General features: G+C 60.6%; 1 protein-coding gene across 1 annotated transcript; it reads right to left on the reverse strand.

The window, feature by feature from the left end:
• Positions 1-1,290: 1,290 nt before the first annotated feature.
• Positions 1,291-14,890, reverse strand: LOC127557549 (uncharacterized). The gene is made up of 3 exons (XM_051990859.1): positions 14,788-14,890; positions 8,670-8,777; positions 1,291-2,126 (listed from the first exon to the last, which is right to left on the reverse strand). Exons 1-3 carry the CDS (start codon positions 14,888-14,890, stop codon positions 1,735-1,737), a joined length of 603 nt encoding a protein of 200 aa, XP_051846819.1. The 3' UTR covers positions 1,291-1,734.
• Positions 14,891-15,829: the final 939 nt, after the last annotated feature.

A 15,829-nucleotide genomic window follows, 5' to 3' on the forward strand; every position in this document is an offset into this window, starting at 1 on the left:
CGGCCACTTATGTGCTGCTCCAGTGGGGTCCCACATGGAGTCACCTGGTGGGGGGCCGGGGGGGCCGCCTGGACCCGCCCCTGGAAGCTGCCCAAGCCAACGGTTGCATGTTTGGAGAAGGGAGGGACCCAGAGAGCTCAGCCTTCCCACCCTTCCCACCCCAGGGCTGGAGTCCCAGCTGAGAATGAGAAACAAAGGGGGCATTGAGGCTGCAAAAACAGCAGCGCCCCTCCCTTCTCCCCCCAGCCCAGAAGGAAGCTGGGGGGAGCTCCAAAAGTCCCTGCTCTTTGGAGACTCAGAATGGACTTTTCTGTAGCCCCCCGCCCACAGCCCCCTCGGCCTCAGGTAGCAGCCCACCCTCAGGGCCTTCTGGGTCACAGGCCTCCCCACTCCATCACGCGGGACGGCTCCTCTGCTTGTGCGGGCACAAAACCGCACACATGTGCAAACATACAACCGTTACTCGGGGTGGGACGTGGGGGAGGGGAAGGAACAGGCGAACCTAGGGGAGGACCCCCCCTCTGCCCACAGGCAGTGCCCATGGCAACCAGCCCTGCCCTTTCTCATGCAGATAGCCCTCCCCCCTCGGGACAATAAGGGCTCAGCTCCCCCTGAAAGGGATGGGGGCCCCTCGGGGGAGGAGTCTGGCTTCCCTTCTGAACAGCCCAGTGGGGGGGGGCAGAAGGACCTCAAACGCTGTCACCCCTCCCCCTCCCTCCCCCTTCCCAGCCGGGTTCAGCTCCAGGCCTCTGCTGGACTACAGATGTCCCTAGAGAAGCAGACGGACCGGCCTAGGAGGCCCAGTGACCCTGGAGCAGTCCTCTGCCTCAGTTTCCTGATCTGTACCATGGGAGGAACGGATTGATTGCCTCCGAGGTCCCTTCCAGCTTCAGATGTATTATTCTGTTTGGCCAGGCCTAGGGAGGACAGCCAGCCAGCCCCGGCCCCAGGCTAAGGCCAAGGGTCAGTGGGTCCGTCTGGGGCCTTCTCCCATCAAGCAGGGCCCAGAGCGAGGCCGAAAGGCGCCCATTCCTCAGGAGAAACGAGCACCTGCCGAAGGGCAGGCGAGGAAGGACGCCCCTCACCCGGGGCGCCGGACCCCAACGTCAGACCACACTGTCCGTCTGGGGAACGGACGCCACGGTCCCGGGGGGAAGGGGGGCAGCCGCCGCCTTCTACCTCCATCTAACTCCAGTGACGGGCGTTCGGAGGAGTGGGAGAGGGGGGTTCTGGGTAATGGCCCTTGGGAGGGGAGAGGGGACATCCCGCCCTGGCTTTGGAGCCGGGATCATTTGTGATTCTGTCAGCACCGGGGGTGCTTTGATGGCACAGGGGATTGACAGGGCCCATTTGAAAGCTAGGGAAACTGAGGCCCAGTGGGGAGTGGGAAATGGCCCAACAATTCTCCTGCCAGACAGTCTAGTCACTGAAGTGAAAGACCCCCAGCTGGCAGGCGGGCCCCCCGCCGAAGCCCCCGAGCGGACGGCAGTGCCCCCTCCCACGGCCCGGCCCTGCCCGCCCCTCCCCGCGCCCGTCTCTGTCTCCCCCTCCCTGGGGCCCCTTGGGCTCAGCTCCCAGGAGCCTGGGGACAAGACAATGGATGGTTCATGGGGAGGACAGCTCCGCTGGGCCTGGGCCAGGTCTGGGCACCGAAAAGAAAGGGGACGTTTGTGACCGCGCGGCCCCCCCAGGATAATGTGTCTCAGGCTGGAGGCCCCCCCAATGGGGACTCGGTCAGACACCTCCAGTCGGAGGTGAGCGGTGCCGGGCACAGAGTGCGGGGCATCCGGAGGGGCTGGGGGCGCCCGAGGGGCTCGGCTCGGGGCGTATGGACCGGCTGCGGGCATCCGAGGGGCTCGGCGCAGGGCTTACAGACGGGCTGCGAGCACCCGAGGGGCTCGGCTCGGGGCGTATGGACTGGCTGAGGGCGCCCGAGGGGCTCGGCTCAGGGCTTACAGACGGGCTGCGGGCACCCGAGGGGCTCGGCTCGGGGCGTATGGACTGGCTGAGGGCGCCCGAGGGGCTCGGACTCGGGGCATATGGACCGGCTGCGGGCACCCGAGGGGCTCGGCGCAGGCTCGGGCGTGGGCCATCTCTCCTCTCGTTTTCTCTCTCTCCCCTTATTTCTCTCTCCTCTCCCTCTCTCCACACTCACACGCACTTTTGTCTGTGTCCCCGGACGGGCGATGTCCCCGTGCCCGACACGGATCCGGGTGTGGGACCGCTCGCCTGCGGTGTGCGCCCTTGTCCCACCCGAGCGTGTGTCTGTGTCAGCGTGTGCATGTACAGGCCCCGATCGCCCCGGAAGGTCTGCCCCCCTCGGCCACTGCCTCCCCTCCTTCCCGGGGCTCGGCTACAAGGGGATGAGATGGGCTGTAGAGCACCCAGCAGCTGGCCCGGGGCGGGGGGCGCGGGGCAGACCCTCCTCCTCTGCTTGGGGTCCCTCCCTCTCCCCAGCTGAGCCCGACAACACAGACACCCAGAAGTCCGTGACAGCATCCTGGGCCAGACCGGCCACTTATGTGCTGCTCCAGTGGGGTCCCACATGGAGTCACCTGGTGGGGGGCCGCGGGGGCCGCCTGGACCCGCCCCTGGAAGCTGCCCAAGCCAACGGTTGCATGTTTGGAGAAGGGAGGGACCCAGAGAGCTCAGCCTTCCCACCCTTCCCACCCCAGGGCTGGAGTCCCAGCTGAGAATGAGAAACAAAGGGGGCATTGAGGCTGCAAAAACAGCAGCGCCCCTCCCTTCTCCCCCCAGCCCAGAAGGAAGCTGGGGGGAGCTCCAAAAGTCCCTGCTCTTTGGAGACTCAGAATGGACTTCTCTGTAGCCCCCCGCCCACAGCCCCCTCGGCCTCAGGTAGCAGCCCGCCCTCAGGGCCTTCTGGGTCACAGGCCTCCCCACTCCATCGCGCGGGACGGCTCCTCTGCTTGTGCGGGCACAAAACCGCACACATGTGCAAACATACGACCGTTACTCGGGGTGGGACGTGGGGGAGGGGAAGGAACAGGCGAACCTAGGGGAGGACCCCCCCTCTGCCCACAGGCAGTGCCCATGGCAACCAGCCCTGCCCTTTCTCATGCAGATAGCCCTCCCCCCCTCGGGACAATAAGGGCTCAGCTCCCCCTGAAAGGGATGGGGGCCCCTCGGGGGAGGAGTCTGGCTTCCCTTCTGAACAGCCCAGTGGGGGGGGGGGGGCAGAAGGACCTCAAACGCTGTCACCCCTCCCCCTCCCTCCCCCTTCCCAGCCGGGTTCAGCTCCAGGCCTCTGCTGGACTACAGATGTCCCTAGAGAAGCAGATGGGCCGGCCTAGGAGGCCCAGTGACCCTGGAGCAGTCCTCTGCCTCAGTTTCCTGATCTGTACCATGGGAGGAACAGGTTGATTGCCTCCGAGGTCCCTTCCAGCTTCAGATGTATTATTCTGTTTGGCCAGGCCTAGGGAGGGCAGCCAGCCAGCCCCGGCCCCAGGCTAAGGCCAAGGGTCAGTGGGTCCGTCTGGGGCCTTCTCCCATCAAGCAGGGCCCAGAGCGAGGCCGAAAGGCGCCCACTCCTCAGGAGAAACGAGCACCTGCCGAAGGGCAGGCGGGGAAGGACGCCCCTCACCCGGGGCGCCGGACCCCAACGTCAGACCACACTGCCCGTCTGGGGAACGGACGCCACGGTCCCGGGGGGAAGGGGGGCAGCCGCCGCCTTCTACCTCCATCTAACTCCAGTGACGGGCGTTCGGAGGAGTGGGAGAGGGGGGTTCTGGGTAATGGCCCTTGGGAGGGGAGAGGGGACATCCCGCCCTGGCTTTGGAGCCGGGATCATTTGTGATTCTGTCAGCGCCGGGGGTGCTTTGATGGCACTGGGGATTGACAGGGCCCATTTGAAAGCTAGGGAAACTGAGGCCCAGTGGGGAGTGGGAAATGGCCCAACAATTCTCCTGCCAGACAGTCTAGTCACTGAAGTGAAAGACCCCCAGCTGGCAGGCGGGCCCCCCGCCGAAGCCCCCGAGCGGACGGCAGTGCCCCCTCCCACGGCCCGGCCCTGCCCGCCCCTCCCCACGCCCGTCTCTGTCTCCCCCTCCCTGGGGCCCCTTGGGCTCAGCTCCCAGGAGCCTGGGGACAAGACAATGGATGGTTCATGGGGAGGACAGCTCTGCTGGGCCTGGGCCAGGTCTGGGCACCGAAAAGAAAGGGGACGTTTGTGACCGCGCGGCCCCCCCAGGATAATGTGTCTCAGGCTGGAGGCCCCCCCAATGGGGACTCGGTCAGACACCTCCAGTCGGAGGTGAGCGGTGCCGGGCACAGAGTGCGGCGCATCCGGAGGGGCTGGGGGCGCCCGAGGGGCTCGGCTCGGGGCGTATGGACTGGCTGAGGGCGCCCGAGGGGCTCGGACTCGGGGCATATGGACCGGCTGCGGGCACCCGAGGGGCTCGGCGCAGGCTCGGGCGTGGGCCATATCTCCTCTCGTTTTCTCTCTCTCCCCTTATTTCTCTCTCCTCTCCCTCTCTCCACACTCACACGCACTTTTGTCTGTGTCCCCGGATGGGCGATGTCCCCGTGCCCGACACGGACCCGGGTGTGGGACCGCTCGCCTGCGGTGTGCGCCCTTGTCCCACCCGTGTGCCTGTGTCAGCGTGTGCATGTACAGGCCCCGATCGCCCCGGAAGGTCTGCCCCCCCCGGCCACTGCCTCCCCTCCTTCCCGGGGCTCGGCTACAAGGGGATGAGATGGGCTGTAGAGCACCCAGCAGCTGGCCCGGGGCGGGGGGCGCGGGGCAGACCCTCCTCCTCTGCTTGGGGTCCCTCCCTCTCCCCAGCTGAGCCCGACAACACGGACACCCAGAAGTCCGGGTCACTCTGGGGCCCAGAGCGGTCCCTGCCCGAGGCGCCCCAAGGACCAGTCCTGAGATGGGCTCCCGGGCTCCCCCTTCTCTGGGCAGCGGTGAGAGAGAGGGGGTCACAGCAGAGCCCCCTGCCCAGCCCTCAAACCCCCCGAGCCCCGGGGCAGCCGCCCTCCCCAGGCACCAGAGGAGCCGCCCCAGAGCCCCGGCACCACGGACAGCGCTGGTCTCGGGCCCTTGGGGGGCGGGGGCTTCCTCAGCAGTGGGTGGCGTGGGGGGTCTCAGCACCGAACCCGGGAACCAGGGAGCCCTCAGAGCCGGAGGCGAGCTCCTCCCCAGACCCCCCATCCAGACCCTGCTGAGCCTCGGTTTTCCCATTTGTGAAATGGGATTGTGGCGGCAGCCTAGCACCGGGGCAAAGGGCCCAGTGGGAGCCAAAGCACCGTGAGGACCCTCGAGGGCTGGGGAGAGAGCTCTCCATCATTGCCATTACTGCTACTGACGCCCGAGCACCTGACGCTCCTGCCCCTCCCCGGGGTCAGCCGCTGACGGGCCAGATGTTTCCGTTCAGGGCTCATTCCTTCCAGATGTGGCCCAGAAAGCCTCCGGCTGGCAGCAGGTGCTCCCAGAGGCCGCCCCCCCCCCCGGAAAGCACCTCCTCCCACTCCTCCCCGGGACCACTCCCCACTACGGGGGGGGGGGCTCCCACTCCTCCCCGGGGCTGCCCCCCCAGAGCACCTCCTCCCACTCCTCCCCGGGACCACTCCCCGCTGCGGGGGGGCTCCCACTCCTCCCTGAAGCTGCCCCCCCAGAGCACCTCCTCCCCGCTCCTCCCCGGGACCACTCCCCGCTGCGGGGGGGCTCCCACTCCTCCCAGGGCTGCTCCCTGCTGTGGACACAGCACAATGTGCATGTATTACACACACAGCACATACACCATGCATGTAAACACGCCTCCAGGTCCGTGCACACACCGTACATATACCCTCACCCCCGCCCCACATACACCAGAAACACGCGTGTAAAAGGCACACAAAGGCCCGCGGGCCGCCACACTGCGCCCACATGCACCACATGCACAGTGTGCCACGATGCCTACATGCACATAACACCCAATAACATGCACCCCCCACATGGCACACAACATGCACGGAGTACGCATATATTAGACGCCACATATATACCACAACACACACAGAATATGCACCACAATGTACACGGCACACGCACGCACCCTCCCTATGCCATGTTCCGAGCTGGAAAACCCCCAACTCAGCAGCCGGGACCCCCAGGGGCTCCGGACAGAGGCGGGTGCGGTGCCCTACAGCTGGCGAGGAAGCGCCTTACAATTTACTACAGTGCTAAGTGATGGCTCTCTCGGTCCCTTCCCACAGCAGCCTGGGAGATGGAGAAGGTGTTATTCCCATTTTACAGATAAGGAAACCGAGGCGCAGAGAAATGACCTAATAGCTAATGGCCGGCCGGGCCTGTCTGCTGCAGCTCAGAACCAAATGCCCAAGGAGCCCGACCCAAAGCTAGAACCTGGAGGGCACTGTGGGGGTGGGGAGGCCCCCAGGCCCAGCTTCTCCTCTCCCTCCCCCCACACACTCTGGCTCCTAGCCCCAGCCCTCCACAGGAGACATTTCCTTCTTCCCTGGCCCCGGGCACATCCCCCCGCCTCCCTGCCTTGTTCTCAGAATCTCTAGGACACGGATGGGGAGAGGGAGCACTTCGGCTTCCCCCGTGTCCTCCCTGGGCTCCCCACCCGCTCCCCAAAGCTCTGTCTTCCCCCGAGCCCAGACTGAGAATCTCTGAGCTCCTCCATGAGCTCCTCCTGCCCAGGCCCCTCACTTTCACCAGCCCCACTGGGCACTGGGCAGAGGCTCTCTTAAGCCCCCTTGGGGCCTGGGCGGGGAGCCGGGAGGGGGCAGAGGAGCCGGCCCAGCAGCCGGAGAGCCCAAGCCCCGGCCCAGCGGCCACAAAGCGCTGGAACACTCGCCCCTGCTCTTCTCGGGCCCTTCTCCATAAATAAATTCCTAAAAATCTGAAGCATTTAAAGTCAACAGCAGCCAGGTCCTGTGAAAGGGAGTGGGGGGCAGGGGGCAAGGGCAGCCCCAGACCTTCCCCCTCCCAGAGGCCCAATGGCTACCCAGCCACCCGGGCCTCTGCCTTATTCAGTAACACTCCCCCCCCAGCCCCAGCCAGATTAAGGGGACAAAAACCATTTCAAAGCGGCCTTGCCCAGAATTAAGCATTAGAGCTGGGGTCAAGGAGTGACCTCTACGCAAAGGGCCTCAGCCCCTCCAAACCGCCCCTCCCCAAAGATGAAGGGAATCTCCATTAAAGCCTCAGTTGCTTGACCTTGGATGTGCCCCCCAATCCCAGGCCAGGCCCAGGTAGGCTTGCTCCCAGTTGGGGGAGGGGCCCTTCCTCCCAGTTTCTAGGATTACCAGCCTCCCCCCCCCCACCCCACCCCCAGGAAAGTTGCTCTTTTGATCTGCCCTAAGTCTTCAGACCAAAGCTGCCCCGAACACTGCCGGGGCCTCCCTGTGTGGCTCTAGCCCTGGTCTCCTGGGAAGGGCTAACATTCCATACGTGGTCACTGAGACCCAAAGAAATCACAATGACAACGCAAGTTAGGCTGGACAGGGACCCCCCAATATGCCCCCCAACACACACACAGTCACACACACCCTAAATGAAGATCCCAAGCCTGACTTCAAGGAACTCAGAGAAAAGCCCAGAATTCTCTGGGTAAAAATTGGCCCAAGAAACCCTGAAGAAAGCCCAGTCTCTGAAGAGCCAGAGACAGATGGGGATGCACAGGGAGCTCATCCGGGAACACTGACTTCTCTTAGACCCCCCCACCCCCACACACTAGATGAATACAAGAAATGTGGACGCAGAATAAAGCCAAGGGGCACAATGAGCCACGATCTGTGATGAAGGGGAAAGCCTGGGGAAGGAGGCGTTTTTGATGATGCTCTCGAGGGCGAGAAGAGGGAAGGGGGCCGCGGGGGAGGGAGGGGAAGTGGAACAGAGGTACTCAACGACTGGAAGAGGGGGACAAAGGGGACTTCCATTTTGCCCTTACTTTCCCTACCAAGGAAGACGTTCTTTGGAGTTACACAGAATCTAATCAAACTGAGTCCTAAAACCCAATATCAGCCAGGAGACGGTGGGAATGCCCCGGCTACCCGGGGGCAGTCAGGTGGTGCAGTGGATGGCGCACTGGGCCTGGAGTCGGAGGACCTGAGTTCAGACACTTATTAGCCGGGTGACCCTATAAGACTGGTCGATCAGGAAAGTGTCACAGAGCCATCCAAAAGCCTTACTGAAATCCAATATTAATTGACTCACAATGTACTGATGGATAAGGTGGAAGTGTGTAGGCTAGCTGAGAACACAGTTAAATGGACTGGGAGCTGAAATATCTTCAGTATAACCCCCCATCCCCCTCCTCGAGCACCTGCTCCGGCCCGGTCTATTTGACTTTTTTATCAGTGACCTTGATGAAGGCACCGATAGCACATTTGTCAGATTTACAGAGGGCACAGAGCTGGAAAGAAAGATGGGATCTCAGTCTGACGGACTCGGAAAGTTACTTGGATTCAAACAATTAGCTGTCTGGAATGCAGGAGATCCAGTTAATGATGGTTCCTGGGGAAATGACTCGGGATTTTAGTGATGGGCAAAGTGGGAAATGCGGGATCCCAAAATGGAGCAGGTGACCGCTCCCATTGTCCCCTGCCCCGGTCAAGCCACAACTGTAGCTGAAACCCACCCAGGATATCCCAGGAAGGGAGTGGACTGGAGACCATGCCATTGAATAGCAATGTTTAACCTGAAGAAAAGCTTTCAAAGGTCTGCCTGAGGAGGAGGAGGAGGAGGAGGAGGAGAGAAGGAAGAGAAGGAGGAGGAAGAGGAGGAGAAGGAGGATGAGAAGGAGAAGGAGGAAGAGAAGGAAGAGGAAGAGGAGGAAAAGGAGGAGGAAGAGGAGGAAGAAGAGGAGGAAGAGGAGAAAAAGGAAGAGGAAGAGGAGGAGGAGTTAGACTTATTCTATGTGGTCCCCGAGTTAGAAGTAATGGAGAGACATCGCAGAGGCAAGTGTCAGGTTAACGTAGAAAGAACTCATTTAGGAAGTTGCCCAAAGTGCAAAGGGATTCCCGGGAGGCAGAAAGTGTCCCATCTGCGGCGGTCTCCCAGAAGACACTGAACGGCTACTTGCTGGGTCAGGACTGGATGACCTCCGAAGTCCTTTCTGGGCCGGTCTGGGCTGGGGAAGGGGGCAGGGCCGGACTCCAAAGATGCTCCCTCCCTCCCTCTCTGCCTGCTTGGGGCTCACAAAGCCTTTGATGTGGGGCTGGGGCTGGGGCCAGGAATCCCAGGGCTAAAGCAGATAAGGGGGAGGAGTCCTGGACGCTGCAGCTGTTTTTCCAGGGCTGGGGGAGAAGAGTGGGTCGGGTTGAATTCCCAGGGGGGTGGGGGGGGAGCAGAGAGGGCATTTCCCATCTGGGCAGGAAGCAGATCAGCCCCCGGGAGGGGTGGGAATGTGTGTGGGGGCAGGAAGGGGGTCTGGACTTGCTTTTCCAGAGATAGGGAAGAGCTGGCAGAGGCAGGAGGAGGATAAGATAAGTTCCACTTTTCCTTCCTTCCCTGCCCCCCCCATTGCTCACACCGGGGGCTCAGGAGTCCCCCCCTCCCCTCGCATGAATGACCCCCTCTCTCCTTTGTGTGCCCAGCCAGAAGCTGAGAGATAATAAAATGGGCAGAGGACTCCAGCCACCGAGCCCTTCTCCCCACTGGGAAGCAGTGAGCCCGTAGTGACCCCTCCTCCCCCCAAGCTCTCCACAATGCCCAGGGATGGGGCCGCTCCCCTGGCCGCTCGGAGTTACTCTCCCTGCTGGAGCCCAGTCAGCCTCACAAAGCCCCTTTCTTCCCCCCAGACCCTGGCCCCACAGGAGCTGGGCCCCTCCCCTCCCCCAGCCGCCTTCAATGGGCCCTGGGCTCCCCGGCCAAGCGGGAGGGGAAGGGGGAAGGGGGCTCATTGACAGTCCGGGCACAGGGCTCTGCAGTGCTGGGGGTGACGGAGAAGAGACAAGGGCAGACTAGAGCAGAGCGGGCCAAAATGGGGGAATCCCGGGACGGGGACGGCTCTCCTCCAAACCGCCCCATCCCCAGGTTTAGGTGGGGGGACCCAGTTTCCTTGACAGATCCCACTGAGAGAACACCTGAAGGGGAAGTGGGCCTTGGCTGCCACCCTGCTCCTTCCCCTCCCCCCATTCTCTCCCCCCACCCCGACGGACCCAGGAGCCATGGCCCAAACCCCAGCTGTTACCCAGGGACAGGAAAGGTCTCCCTGAGCTTTGCTTCTAGCTCTGGGCCCACACAGACCGCGTCTAACCCCTGCTCCTCCTCCCCAGGTAGGTCTCTGAAAGCTTTTCCTCAGCTGAAGCTACCTGAACCCCCGACCCTCTGAGTCTCAATATTCTCCTCTGTAAAATGGGAGCGTTCTCTGCCTCTGACACGCCTTCACCCCCGCTAATCCAGCACTGATGCTCTCTATGACCCTCCTCCAGTGGAAATGAGCCTTTTCACCACTCTAGCTGCCTTCTTCTGAATGCTCAGTTTACCAGGTTGTTGTTTTTTTTTTTTTTTAATATGTTATTATATTGGATTATTGCCATCTGGGGGAGCGGGTGGGGGCGGGGAAATTGGAACACAAGGTTTTGCAAGGGTTAACGTGGAAAAATTATCCGTGCAGGTTTTGAAAACAAAAAGCTTTAATTAAAAAATGTTACTTTAAACCAGAGTGCTTCATATATAAACGAGAGGGATGAATGAAACTGGGGAGAAAAGGGGGGGCGACAGAGAAAAGTCCTCCCAGGAGCACGACTATCTCTGCCCTGCCCGCCCGGCCCGGTCCACAGGACTGTCAGTGTCTGGGTTACTGGAGGCCAGTGTAGATTCTGAGAATCAGTGTCGACGGGCCAGGAAGGCCACTTTCCTAACAAGCTTCTCTCTCTTTTTTTTTCCCTTTGGAACAGAAAATTGAATGGTTTGGGTGTGGGAGCCCCAGGCCCGGCCTCCCTGGGGGGCTGGAAGAAAACCAGAGAGAACAGAAGCTCTGTGGGTCAGAGACACAGCTATGGAAAAAGCCAAGAGCACTTTCCATTAGATCAGGGCCCCGGCCCACCCGGGGAAGGGGAAAGGAAGGGCTGGGAGGTGCCCCTCGGCTCTTCTGAGGGGGGAAGTCGCTCCCTCCTCTTCCTCCTGCCCCTGGCACTCCCGGCCAAATCCAGAAGGATCTGGGGTCTTGTGCCTGGTCTTAAGCAAGAGCCAAGCTTAAAGGCCGCGCCCCCAAACAATGGTGTTTCTGAAGAAAGTCGAGGCTTAGGGAGGGATTTATATCCATCCTCACAACTCACCTGTGAGGGAAGTGCTACTATTATCCCCATTTTATGGATGAGAACACTGATATCTGAAGGACCCGAGCTAGGTTACCAATAGCCCCCACACACTCCGGGGCTCTCCCATGGTGCACCTCAGAGCCTAGGAGGGAGAAAAGGAAGGAGCCAGCAGAGGTCCTGCCCGCACAGGTCCTCGGGCCCAGGGGAGGGAGGTCCAAACGTGGAAAGGCGGGGAGGGGGTGTCAGGAGTCTGAACATGCCGGCAAGGGCAAGTAAAGGCAGGCCCCCCGCCCCTTCAAAGGTCACTCGGAGGCCAGAGCCAGGGTCCACAGGCCCGCTCCCCCAGGTGGGACCCAGGAGACGCGCTCACATCCCCAGCGCCGACACGGATCGGCCCCTGAGCGGAGGGACCCCCCCTCCCTCCCTCCCCACCCGCTTCTCCTCCCAATGGGAAATTCCAGACATGCCCCGGCCAAGCCCAGGCCTGCATGCCCACCCTCCCACCCGGCTTAGGGGAGCGGTCTCTTAGAGGGCCCGAGCGCCCCAAGCCGGAGCCGGGAGCGGAGACAGGTCACGGGCTGAAGGAGGAGCCAGAGGCAGACAGACAGACAGGAATAGCTTAATTACCACTTCAATCCCACCTGGGGGGGAGAGGGATGAATGAAACTGGGGGAAAAGGGGCGACAGAGAAAAGTCCTCCCAGGAGTACCCAGACCAAGCCCGGTCTGAACTGAGCAGCCTCTCTTCTGCCCCTCCCAGCCCCCCGAATGAGCCTCCTTCCTCAGCCCTGAGAGGGTCAAGCTACTCGGGGGCCAGAGCTGACCAGTGCTGAGAACACCCCCAGATCTGAGACAAGGGAGGCTCGCTCCCCTGCCCGGCATCGTTCCCTCCCTCACTCCCTCCCGGCCCTGCCCTCATCCCCCTCCCCACAAAAGCAGAAGGGAAAAAAGCAGACTCGGAGCCGCCGACCCCCCGGGGCCCCGATGGCAGGCACGGCGCCCCGTCTGACCAGCCCCTCCCCGGCCACAGCGGTCCGAATGCCCACGCTCCGGGCCGACCTCCAGTGCCCATTCCCGGGCCGCGGCCACCCAGGCAGACCCCCCTGGAGCCGGCGTCCGGGCCAAGGGCTTAGCCTTGTTATTTTAGCAGCGACTTCCCAGGCAGTCGGATGAACAGCAAAGGAGACACGTGGCACCGAGGGGCAGGCACCGCGAGGAGGCTTCCTCCGCCTGGCACCCGTGCCCCAGGGCCAGCCCCACCTCCGGCCCCGGTCACAGCCCTCCGCCAGGCGGGCCGGAGCCAAGGCTCTGGGCCCACGGAGCTGCCGGCCGGGCCCTCTCCCTGCACCGACAGCCAGAGCTGGGCCGGCGAGACTGGCCCAGGAAGGGCCCCCTTCCCTCTTCTCGCGGGGGGGTGACCTCAGCCCAGATCCTGGAGTCCGAGATGAGAGGAAAGACCCCTGGCTAATAATTGTCCAGACTGGGTCCGTAATTATGTCAAGGGGGCTCTCCAGGCCTGGAGGGGACGGGGACGGCCGACAACGATGTGAAGATAACCGGTTTCTTGTGAGGAAATTCCACTTCAGACACCACTTGTGTTCTCTAAGAACTGCCTGGAATGCTTGCCAGGACCACTCAGCCAGGAGGGGTCACAGGCTGGACTCGAATCCGGATCCTTCGGCGTCAGAGACCAGTTTTCTACCTGGGTGTGGGACGAGAACTGAGACTGCAGCACTGGTCCCCGCTCCCCTCCCTCCGGTCCAGTTCAGAGGCGGCCAACTCCCAGCCTCCCCCTCGGGGAGTCCGATTCAAAGTTAACGGGGAAATGTCGAACCCAATCAAGAAAAGTTCCTTTCAGTGAAGATGCTAGTTGAGGTTTTCGAGCCCACGCGCTGCCTTCGAGGACCTATTTCTGTTTGAATCTGAGACCGCGGTTCCGTCGGCACAAGGATTGTTGCCCCCATTTAACAGAAAGTCACGGATCTGGAGGGCCACTCCCCAGGGGAAGTGACTTGGTGAGGGTCCCACGGCTAGATGTGTTTGAGGAAGGCGACAGACCGGGTCTCTCGACTCAGACACTGTTGTCTGCACTGAAGATCCGCTCCCTTTTTATGCCCTGGATCAAGATCTTGGGCAATCAGTCTAATAAAGTATAGGGACTTCCTCTTAGAATCATAGTCTTAAGAGCAAAGAAAACGAATTACATTAAGATGTAGTTATCTAAAAATCTAAAAGGCTACGTAAGGGTCAATGTTGAAAAATTATCCGTGCATGTGTTTTGAAAATAAAAAGCTTTAAAATAAATAAATAAAATAAAATCTAAAAGATCAAAAATAGAAAATCAAAATATATTTTAAAAAAAGTTCACATAAACCCCAAAATGTATCAGTGGGTAATTTGGGGTTAAGAATCCCTGTAGATACCCAGCCCCGGATAATTGAGAGTGGGCTAAAATGTTAACAGCGGGCCCCAAACCCAGACCCCCGTTCTTGCGGATCAGCCACTGGACTCCCAGAATTGCCTCAGTGTATATTTCAGGAAGCCAGAGTCTGAACCAGAAAGGGGGGGGAGCAGCCGAGCTAGCTGGGCCATGGGACGTGGGCAGTGCCCAGGTGTCTCGGTGAGAACGGGGCTGAGGTACGGGTGGGGGATGGGAGGCCAAGCCTAAAGGGTCTGAATTATTCCCTCTCCTTTCTCCTCCTTCCCCGCCTGGCCCACCGTCACTCAGAAAAAGGAGTCACCAGCAACCCCAGCCCCTGGCAAGGGATGGGAGGCCCCAAGGGGGAGGCGGGAGGACCCAAAAAAGGGCCAGGAAATTCCTGAAGCCCCCATCTCCCCCTCCCCCAGCCCAGAAGAAAAACTAACAAAGGCTGGACACTAGAAAGAGGCTGGGGAAGGTCTCTTTCATCACCTGCCAAGCCCCAAGCCAAGGCCTCTCCTGGGGTGCACAAATCCCCTTATCTCAGGAAGGATACTCAGGCAAGAACTCTCCCCTCCTCCTCTTCCCAGGCTCCCCTGCCCAGTTGTGGCTGGCTGGCCAGAAGGGAGGGGCAGGGGGGTCCCAGGAGACATACCTGTCCCAGCTATGCCCGGAATGCTGTTGGCTCTGGCCCTGGGCCCAGAGATCAGAGGAGGAGAGATTACAGTGGGCAAACCTGGGGCGGAGCTTTCCCCAGTGGCCCTTGAAAAAGGCTTGAGTGTCTCTTGAAAGAGGCTTGAGAGTGAAATCAGCCCCCCCCCCCACTTTCTCTCCCACCCCCCTGCCATCTAAAGCATCAGAGAGGCCTAAGGGAAGCCCAAGGACCCAGAGGCCTGGACTTGGAGAAAAGTCTGCTGGGAAAGAGCCCTTCCAGCCCTGCTCAGGCCCGCCTCCCCTCCCCCACGGGCTTTCAGCCCCAGCCCCAAGAATTATCAAGAAGCAGGGGTCAGGCCCCAGGCCTTCCCCTCCTGACCAGGCTGGAGAACAATGTGCTAAAGAACAAATCTGCTTGAGATCCCCAGCCTTTAGTCCTATCAGGAACCCCCTGCGGACACCGGGGAGTCCTGCCTTTACCTGCATTGGGACGCCAGAGCGTGGGAAGCATCCGCAAGCAGCAGCCATACTGCTGATACCAAGCGTCCCTCCCCCCCAACCTGTTGCTGTGAGACCACTTCATGCCCCGTGCCTCAGTTTCCTCCTCTGCAGACTAAGATCTCCAAGGTCCCCTCTAACTCTAAATCTTGTGATTCTATGTTTTAACCCCTCAATGCCTTAGGCAACTCCCTGAGGTGGGGAACAGAGTGCCAGGAGAACGGGGAGCTGCCCACCTCCATGAAACTCAGAGCTCACCGTAAATATGACTGGTCCCTGGGAGTGGAGGGCACTAGCAGCTGCTCAATCAGGAAAGGCTTCAGGGAGGAAGCAGCTTCTGGGATGAGGGATTTTAAAAAGCGTGAGTGGAAACTAGAGCTCTCGGGACCCAGCTGGGTGATGTTGGGTTTGAGGGGGCATAAAAAGCGGAACAACCCAATCCCCTTCCCCATTTCTGATTTCCAGCTGCTCCCCTTCTTTTTGGGGGATCCCATCTTTCCCCGAGGAGCCACATCCCCCCCATCACTAGTCACCCTGACTTTTGTCCTGCCACTGGATTCTGATGACTCAGGAGGATGAGGACTTTGCACGGTGCTTTCTCACTTAAATCCAATTCACAGGCAAGTCAAAATAACACTCCAAGACATCACTGGTCCTCTTTGAAAAATAAAGGATAAATAATAGCCTCCCCCTTCCTCCATTCCAGCAAGATTCTGGAGGTGGGAGGGGAGAAGCAGCTTGGAGGAACAGAACTCCTGAATCCCTGGCCCCTATTCCCAGCTGGCCTGGTTCCCAAGACAGAGAATGGGAATTAAAGGAGACTTGGATTCAAAGATCACCTCGGATATTCATTATATGTAACCTTAAGCCACGGTTTCATTTCGGTCCAATCCAACTGAATACCTATTGTGTGCCCTGCACAAAAAGAAAATAATCCCTTCCCTTGATGAGCTTTCATCTCTTCTGGGGAGGAGGAAGGAAATTAACTTCTCCAAATTTCATTTGTCTCATCTGTAAAATGGGG

This window comes from Antechinus flavipes, chromosome 3, assembly GCF_016432865.1.
Source record: "Antechinus flavipes isolate AdamAnt ecotype Samford, QLD, Australia chromosome 3, AdamAnt_v2, whole genome shotgun sequence".
Taxonomy (NCBI): domain Eukaryota; kingdom Metazoa; phylum Chordata; class Mammalia; order Dasyuromorphia; family Dasyuridae; genus Antechinus; species Antechinus flavipes.